General features: G+C 35.2%; 1 protein-coding gene across 1 annotated transcript; it reads right to left on the minus strand.

The window, feature by feature from the left end:
- Positions 1 to 8,232: 8,232 nt before the first annotated feature.
- On the minus strand, positions 8,233 to 9,641 carry LOC113321690 (uncharacterized mitochondrial protein AtMg00810-like). Its single transcript, XM_026569596.1, has 2 exons — positions 8,972 to 9,641; positions 8,233 to 8,852 (listed from the first exon to the last, which is right to left on the minus strand). Exons 1-2 carry the CDS (start codon positions 9,028 to 9,030, stop codon positions 8,558 to 8,560), a joined length of 354 nt encoding a protein of 117 aa, XP_026425381.1. The 5' UTR covers positions 9,031 to 9,641; the 3' UTR covers positions 8,233 to 8,557.
- Between the last annotated feature and the right edge of the window lie 306 nt (positions 9,642 to 9,947).

Below are 9,947 nucleotides of genomic sequence, written 5' to 3' on the forward strand. Positions count from 1 at the left end.
ATTCTTTTTGCAACGAAGAAATTGATTTTCGTGACACAATATTTTACCACTAAAAGTGACTTTTCTTGTAGTGCATTAGTTTAGATTCATGATTTTGTTTTATTCGTGAGAGATGGAAAAATAGATTAAGTTTTTTGGTTTTTGGAGGGAAGAGAAGGAGAAGGAAGAAAACCCTAACTAGAATCTGATTCACCTAACCAAAATAAGTGACTCCAGTAAGAAATTTGAGGTGGGTGAATCCTTATATGATAGAAAAACCAAATTTTACACGTTTCATGGTAGAGATTCGAGGATGGCTGAATTTTTAAAGTTTTCAGACATGTTTTGTTTTTTGATTAAGTTCCCCACCATAAGACATTTTTACGGCTTGAAATCGAGTAACTTCTAACCATAACTGGGTACATTTGCGAAAACCCAATTATAACTCATTTAGGGTTGAGGTTCTGGATTGTAAACAAATAACGATTGCTTTTATAAACCCAAAACTAACCGTTAAATTAGTTGGAAAATTTTTTAAAGTGTGTGGATTTTTTTTACGGTTAGGTAAATGAAAACAAACCCAACTGTAATAAAATTACAGTTGGTTTTTTAAAACTAAACCTAACTGAATATTTAATTTTGAGAAAATAATGGGATTGAGATTATATTCAAAACACAACTCCGGTCACTTCATTCACACCTTCATTATGTAAGTCTTTAGGCATTTTTAAGGATGACTAAGCATGTGGTAACTAATCACGTGAAACATATTTTATAAGAGGAATAAATTTTTTAACACTAGAATCCCAGTTTCAGGTTCTGGTAGATTGATTTTACCTCACACTAGATCAGGCACTTTCTTGGTTAAGTCCCTGTTATAATATCATCTCTAGGACAATTAATAATAGTGATAATATGTTGGTAAATGATCTAATTTATAAAACCATTTGGGGTTTGTCTATTATTCCTAAAATTCAGTTGTTTTTGCGGAAATGCTATGAAAATATCACTCCCTCTAAAGATAAAATTCGTAGATATAATGCTATTCTTAACCTTATTGGCAACATGTGACAAACCAATGTAACCGAAACTGCTGAACATATTATTCTGCATTGTGATGTCTCTATGTGGGACTCAGTTCCATGGGGGATTCACATTCAGCAGTATCAAAATTTTGTAATCACTATCAAAGACTGGGTAAAAGACCTTTTAGATAACACTCTATCCATGAATCAAAAATGTGTTATTATCACAACTACTTGGTGTATATGAAGGGATAAATATATGCATGTTTTTCAAAACCTAAGCCCGGACAAAGATTTCACCGCTAGGTATGCTATTAGGTTAACTAACGACATGCAACAAGATACCAGTGCTCCCTCTGGCATGCAGGATGGCGTCACAATCCCAGAGGCATTAAGAATCTTTAGGATTGAAACTTTATCTCAAAATTGTATGCTAATTTTCTGTGATGTTTTTTTTATGATATAGAGCAGGGATTGGTACAGTGGCTACTGATATAACAGGCACCAATAGAAGATGCAAAATTCATCCAGCAATAACAAGAGATGCCGATGAATCTGAGAGTTTGGCGATTTGGGAAGCGATTAATTGGGCCAAAAAAAGAAGGATGGACAACATTTGTATTCTCAGTGATTCCAAGATTGTTATTTCCTATTTATTAAATAATCGATGTCAAACCAGTTGGTACAACATCACTATGCTGGATGACTGCTCCTTAGTACTAGAGTCTTTTCAATTTTTTGAATTTCAAGTTTCAATTCGCTGGCTGATAAAGCAGCCATGCATAGTAGGCAAAACAGAGTAACAGGTGAAGGGTTGATTCATCAGCCTCACGTGACGGGGGTGAAGCTAGACCTGCAGATATCCTTCTTTATAATTGGGATAATGGGCGCCACACATGCTTCGATGTAACTGGTATTTCACCTTTCACTGGTAATGGGCTGCATAAATTTACACTTGGTGAGGCTATTTCCCGTGCATGGTGGAACGCAAGCGCAATAAATATCTTGATATTTGTTCTTTTCATGGATATAATTTTGGTACTTTGACTTTCACGACATTGGGGGAGCTTGGTGAAGAGACTATGGTTTTCTTGAAACGTCTTAAGAATTATTTAGTTAGGCATGATTCTAATTCTAAAGTGGGCAAATTTTTGTTTCATAGGTTAGGTGTTGCGATTCATAGGGGGTGGGAGCTCAGATTGTTGCTCGGCTTCCAACCGTTACCCTAGCCTCTGATAATTATATTTTGTGATTACTTCTTTCCTTAAAAGGAAAATTAAAATCTTTTATTATTTGAAAAAGAAAAATATAAAAAAATAATAAAAAATATCTATGAGCAATATAAATGCTACAAATAAATGCTACAAAATTTCAATTTTATTAACAACATATAGCCAAAGGCTCTTCGTTGTAAAATCAAGTTCATAAAAAAAAAAAACTGCCCGTTTATTCATTTGAAAAACAATAACAATAATATAAGCTAGTGCGAGCAGGGCATTTTGGGCTAGCTACTCCCACATCTCCTCCGAACCAAACTATAGTTGGTCTCTAAAGGAAACCCTTCTCTTTGGCACATCGTATTGCATCACCGAAAATCTCTGCAAAATCATATTTGAACTGAAATCCCATACTCAACAGCTTATCTGAGGAAAGATGAACTGGTTCTTGTTCCTCAATATCCTTTAGTAAACTGATGATAATTCAGTAAAAACAATAAGGTTAAAATACCCAAAGTGACTTGATGAATAATAATAAAGAAGGTGGTGAAAGATAAACTCACTCAGTCGGTACGTTGAATTCCGGATAATTCTCAGATATAAATTTAGGCAGATCATGCATTGGAAAATCAACTGAAGAACAAATATGTCTTCCTTTTGCTTTTTCACATTCAAAAACGAATATGTGTGCTAAAGCAACATCATCTATATGTACCGCATTTTCAAGTCTAACACCAAGCATCATCGACACATCACCTGGTCATATATATAAACGAAACACAGAAATGTTAACACCAGCGCAGAGGAGGAAGTATTAATCTATGTACACCAAGGTATTGAAAGCGTGAAGCGTTTTTTTTTTATACGAAGCGATGCGCATGTTGAAATGTGAAGCGTCGTTTTATGATTGATATTTGAAGCGAATTTTTTCCTATAAATAGTAGTAGTTTGTTATTAATAATTTAATATTTAGGAAGATATAATAATTGTATCAATTTAATATAAGTCTAGTTAATTTCAAAAACAGTAGCGAGGCGCAGTGGTTCACTTTAGTTTTCGAAACCCCCTAAAAAAGACTTGACTAAGTAAAAAAGTGAATCAATTAAAGGAATCTTCCACTTCATGGTAGATTCGCCTCGGAGCGAATTTGAAAAATCTGAAGCGAAGCGTACGAAACGTAGCGTGAAGCGGCGCTTCATGGTAGCTTCATAACTACGCTTCGGAGCGAATTAAAAAAATCTAGACCGAACCGTACGAAGCGTAGCGTGAGCGGCGCTTTTAAAAACCATGATATACACAGTTATACCAACAATGATAACGGACAAATCTCACCACACAGTTCTAAGGTTTGCTCAAAAATCATTCTCCCTCCTTCCTAAAATGTTATTATAACTTTTTCAATTAGGCCTAAAAATGGGCGAAAATTAAAAATGTTATATAGCAACTCTTTTTTTAGGTATGGAGGTATTATTAAATATCAATATGCCTTTTAAGTTTAGGAATTGGCATATTTTTCGGATGGAGAGGATACCTGAAATTATCGAAAGAGCTATAGATACACTGGGAGGAGGATGGGGAGTGATAAAAGGTCCAACAACCAACGGAGGAAGTATAGTAACAACATCCAAACCATGTTCTTCAGAAAACTTTAGGCAAGCTCTTTCTGTCAGTACCTTTGAAACCACATATGAGGGCAATCCAGGAATAACTTGTTCCGGTTTGCTAATGAAATTGTCAACTTCTGACCATATTGTCTCGTCAATTTCTTTAACAGCTTTGAGATTACTTATCATCATTGCTGCATCAGCAGAAGATGTGTACACAACCTTTTTCACTGTTTTAGATTTCAAGCATGACTGTAGAATTCTAAGAGTTCCTTCCACGCATGTTTTGATTATTTTTTCAAGAGTATATTCTTCGGCAAAATTCATTCCTTGAGCAACGAGAAAGACACCGACACAACCGTTGATCGCATCGTCGAAACTTTCTGGGTTTTCAAGATCTGCTTCAAAAATTTGAAGCTTCTCTGTAGCTTCAGGAAGAGCTTTAAGGTGGCTCACATCTTCCCTAAATTCTTTCAAGACACAAAATGATAGAAACGAAATTAGGTGAGCCTCATAAGCTAGGAGATCATTGTTACAATTTCGTACATAAATTAGCTATTTTTAGATTACTACTTCTTTTAGACTTGGGGGGACATGATTGGAACAATAAAGAATGATGAACTAGATAATAAGAAATTTATATTGAAGAAAATGATGCCAGGAAATTTAATTTATTACGTACTTGGGTCAGACCGAACGGTGGTCCGAACAGAGTAACCACGTTCAAGCAATCTCATGATCAGCCAAGATGCCAAGTATCCAGCTCCACCTGTTACACATACTATCTTCCCTGTTCCTTCCATCTCTTTGAATTTCTGATATCTCTCTGATATATTTTTCTGTCCATGCATGCCTTTATAGTTCGAGAATTTTTTTTGGGAACTATAACAATATGACTGTTAGGTATGCATGAATAATCAGTTAGTGATTATTATCTGCAACATGCAGTTGTAGCTTACCTACAGTCAGACTACACTCAGCCAAAACACTCAGTATTGTGGGGGCAATGCCGACAACAAAGATGTGGTTACTCTCCAACTGAACTTCATTTACCAAAATAAAAATTGAATGTTGTAGGTGCAACCTGTTATTGTTTGCCTGTTAGTTAAAGAGTCGTATAAATGATTTTTTTTTTTTTTTGCGGTTATAAGGACTACTCTCCAAAACTCCAACTGAACTTCAATCACCAAAATGATAATTGATTGTTCGTTTTTTTTCCGAAGAAAAGGTTATATTAAAAGAGAAAAAGAGAAATACAAATGACAAAGCTAATCACTCTCTCATGAGAGTTTCCCAATTGTTCCAAATGAGGCTAGGAGGAATAAATTTAAAAGAATCTGGGTCACAAGGCCATAAGACAACAAGTTGCTTAACAAGATCAATATTTTCCGCAATACTTTTCTGGAGACCACCAAATACTCTCCCATTTCTCTCCTTCCATAATATACAACAAATAGCATAGTGAATAATCTTCCAAACCTCTTTCCCTCTTCCTTTAAGCACATTGGTATTCCAAGCTTCAAACAATTGTAACAAAGTTCTTGACATCGGCCATGATATCTTAAAAGCCTTGATAAAATAATCCCATATCGCAAAAGAATACGGACAGTGTAGAAACATATGATCAGAAGTTTCTCTTTCATCATTGCAAAAAACACACAAATCAGTTTGAATGCTTATACCGCGATGAACTAACATGTCTCTAGTAGGGAGAGAGTCATGAAAACTTGCCCAAATAATGAAGCTTACCTTGTTTGGAATATATCTCTTCCATAAATGAGAATCGAAATTACATGGCGGATAATTACCTGTCAAAATCTCGTAGCACTTCTTGGCACTAAAATTCTCCATAATATGCACTTCATCCTCAACTTCCCCTAACTCTGGAACGAGACAATCACGTCTAAGCAAGTCCCACTCTAACCTCTGATTTGCATTCAAAGCCCTCCTGAAATCACAATTCCATCTATTGTTTACAATCATATCATCTATTGACGCATCTTTCGCCTTGGCCGCCTTGAAAATAACCGGAAATAAATCTTGAAGTCTCCCTCTATCTAGCCATTTATCCTTCCAAAACCTTATCCCTTTTCCGTTCCCAACTGTAACCTGTGCCATTTGTTGAACAATTGGAACCATATTCACTACATTCTTCCACAAACTCCTGCATTGAGACTTGCTATCAACATCTGGCATTAACAAATTCAGACATCTCTTGAATTTCTGGTTCACCATTTTCCTCCACAGGTTGTTTTTGTTCTTTGAGAATCTCCAAATCCATTTTATTAACAGAGATTGATTAGTATTTCTTAGAATCTTCACTCCCAAACCACCATTTTCTTTAGGCATGCAAATTTTAGGCCAACCGACCCAAACTAGCTTCTTCCTACCTTCCACAGCTCCCCACAAAAAACTTCGCATGATCCGCACCATCCTCTTTTCCACACTAACAGGAAGATGGAATAACGACAAGTAATAAATTAGTAAACTAGCAAGACAACTTTTTATAAGAATAAGTCTACCTGCTTTATTCAGTTTCCTTTTTTTCTACGTCGCAAATTTCGGCTCCATCCTTGTCAAAACGTACTCCCAGACAGAGGTACTTCGCCAATGCTGTCATATCTACTTTACCTACCAAAATTCAATGCTTGATTTATCCTTTTTGTCCCTATTTTATTTTGTAAATGACAAAAATTGCCCTTAAAAATGTATACAATCAATTTTTTATTTATTTCTAATATTTTATTCTTTAAATATTATTATATTTTATTTTCAAACTATTTTACGATACCATTTCATTTAGTTTGTCAAAAATAAGAATAAAAACAAATATTAAATAATAAAATATTTGCTTAATAACACAGTTGATAATAATATTAAATAATTACTTAATTTTAGTTTGATTTTTTGTTCGAAAATTATATATTAAAAAGTGTTTAAGTAAATTTAATATTATATATGTTTATGTTTATATTTAATAGTAAAAAAATTAATTATTTTTAAACCTAATAAAATTGAGCAAAACTATTTTCAGATATATGTCTGGTTTTGTCATTTGCTACAACAACAATGGTTGAATATGGTATTTTACCAAACACACTTTGATTTCTTTTTTAATCAGCTTTAACTTTAATTAATATTTTACCAAACGTCTAACGGGTTTTTTCTCACAGCACAGCACAACAACGCACATCAGAAAAGTCCTTTCGCAAAAGCCGCAGCAATCCCAAACTAAGCCTTAAACTCATTGTAACATTGGAATCCCATTAATGAAAAGGTTCCTTGTTTATCAAAAAAAAAAAAAACTACCGTCTTTATTTTACGCATTGTCATCTGGTTTATGATGAGAAGCAATAGGTTATAATGGAAATAATTTGAAATTGATAACTTGAAAAGGATAAATAATCAACCAATTTAGTTTCTTCTACCCTTTGAATAAAGGAAGAACCTAAAAATGGAGATTCTTCTCAAATAACTTATAATTTCTGCCCAATTAAATTGGAAACTATAAGATTATGAAAGACATCTAGTTGATACTCTAGAATTAGATGATCTAATTCCCTCTAGAGATAGCAATTAGGTTTGAAAGAAGAGAACCTCTCATCCTCACACAATATTCTAAAACCAAAACTTCTTCCTTTAGCCTTATCTCTTCTAATTTATACTAGCACCAAGGGCATACTTGGCATATTCAAAGTAATTCTAGGATGGACTATAAATGGTGCTTCAATATCAATATGAGACATCCACAATACATCATCCTTGTGGTCATAGTAGAGAGCATCCCCAAGTAGTAATGACACACCAAGTATTTCTTCGTTTGTCAATACATCATCCTCCCCTTGTTTGAACAAATTCGTCCACGAATTCTTCAAAGCATATTCTCCATTAGTGCTTGAACTTCTTCCTTGTTTGAAGACAATTCTACCTCTACACCTTCCATTATAATTATTCACCAAATGTAGTACTTTGTGGTCATAGTTGGGAGCATACCAAATAACTAATGAAACATGAAGTAGTTCTCTCAACCTTACACGGTGAACAAATCCATAGAACTTTTCTTTAATGAAATCCCAAATTATATCAATATATATTGACTTTCTATTTTTTTGTAGATTGAGTGAAGGCTTGCTTCTGGTAATTATTTGTTCACATACTTGAAATTGTTCCCGAGATCTCCTCGACATGGTATCTTCCAATTTGACATCATATAATGGTTTACCATCTTCTATTTCGTCACCAAGTACCTTGCCAAATATGGGACACAATAATAATTTATGTTCTTCTTCTTTCTCTTTACTTCTACTAGATAGCACTTGCTCCATAGTAGTGAAATAATCAAAGTCTTGGATTGGGGATAATTTCCCTTAGAGAATAATGTTCTCTGGGAAACATATTTATATCAAATCAATAAATATCTCTGGAGAATACCAGAGTTAAGTCGGATATAATTCTCCTTATTCTAAATATTACAAGAGTTAAGTCGGAGATAATTCTCCTTATTCTAAATAAGGTAAACAGGATAATATCCATTCTATTACACCCCCATAGTCTGAGCGGGAGAGGAGAAAACGCTAAGACTAGACCAAAAACGAACAAATAGCTGACGAGGTAGTCCCTTGGTGAATATGTCAGCATACTGGTTTTCAGAGGGGACGTGTAGAACTTGAATGTTACCAATACGAACGCGTTCACGTACAAAGTGTATATCAATTTCCACATTCTTGGTGCGCTAATGTTGAACAGGGTATCCAGACATATAAATCGCACTCACATTATCATAGTATACAATAGTAGCACGTCGTAGAGGAAGATGAAGCTCTAGAAGGAGGTTGCAAAGCCATGTAGTTTCAGCAACAACATTTGCTACCCCCCGGTATTCAGCTTCAGCACTGGATCGAGAAACTGTTGCCTGACGTTTGGATGACCAGGAGATGAGGTTGTCACCAAGAAAGACGCAGTAACCGGAAGTCGACCGACGAGAGTCAGGGCATCCCGCCCAGTCAGCATCAGAGTATGTTGTTAATCTAGAAGTAGTGGAGACCGAGATAAATAAACCGTGATGAATTGTGCCCTGAAGATAGCGAATAATTCGCTTAAGGGCCTGCATGTGAGGCTCTCGTGGGTCGTGCATGAATAAACATACCTGTTGAACTGCATATGAAATATCTGGCCGGGTGAAGGTGAGGTACTGTAATGCTCCATCCAGGATTCTGTATAGAGTAGGATCCTTAATCGTAGGACCTGAAGTAGCACTGAGCTTGGAGTTGGTGTCGACCGAAGTAGACACTAGGTTACATTGTTTCATGGAGGCACGAGCAATGATTTCCTGAGCATATAATGACTGAGAAAAATATAACCCTGAAGATGATCGAGTGACAGTAATACCCAGAAAGTGATGTAGCGGTCCAAGATCAGATATGGCAAATTCCCGTTTCATTAGATCAATGAAGCGGTGTAGGAGAGTATTGTTAGAGGCAGTCAAAACAATATCATCTACATAAAGCAGTAAATATGCCGTATCTGAGCCGGATTGATAAACAAAGAGAGATGGGTCACACACACTACCACGAAAACCACAATTAGTAATAAACTTGGCAAACCTCTGAAACCACGCCCGTGGAGCCTGCTCTGATACCATCTTATTTTGGGGATAATTTCCCTTAGAGAATAATGTTCTTTGGGAAACATATTTATATCAAATCAATAAATATCTCTGGAGAATACCAGAGTTAAGTCGGAGATAATTCTCCTTATTCTAAATATTACAAGAGTTAAGTCGGAGATAATTCTCCTTATTCTAAATAAGGTAAACATGATAATATCCATTCTATTAGATTTGATCCACATTCATGCCATATTGAAAGATTGGAAGATTACCCACTATTTCACCTTTCCCGTGACTCAAATAACTATCAAATTTTGGTGGAGACATTTCATCAAACATCTTGTGGGCAATTTGTTCATCGTCATATCCACCAACCAAAATTGATACATCTAGTTCACTTACATCATCACAATCATTAGGTAGAATCCTTTCTTGGTTATGGAGATTACAAGTTTCCAATAATATACTTCACAAATTTCTCCCATTCTTAGATACATAACATCAAACACTTCAT

Source organism: Papaver somniferum, chromosome 11, assembly GCF_003573695.1.
Source record: "Papaver somniferum cultivar HN1 chromosome 11, ASM357369v1, whole genome shotgun sequence".
Taxonomy (NCBI): Eukaryota; Viridiplantae; Streptophyta; class Magnoliopsida; order Ranunculales; family Papaveraceae; genus Papaver; species Papaver somniferum.

What these genes read in the sequence shown, in the direction of transcription:
- LOC113321690 (XM_026569596.1), bottom strand. Translation starts at nt 9,030, where the DNA reads ATGGAGCATTACAGTACCTCACCTTCACCCGGCCAGATATTTCATATG. An exon ending in TTTCATATGCAGTTCAACAG is followed by an intron (nt 8,853 to 8,971) that starts GTATGTTTATTC and finishes CACTACTTCTAG; the next exon opens with ATTAACAACATACTCTGATG.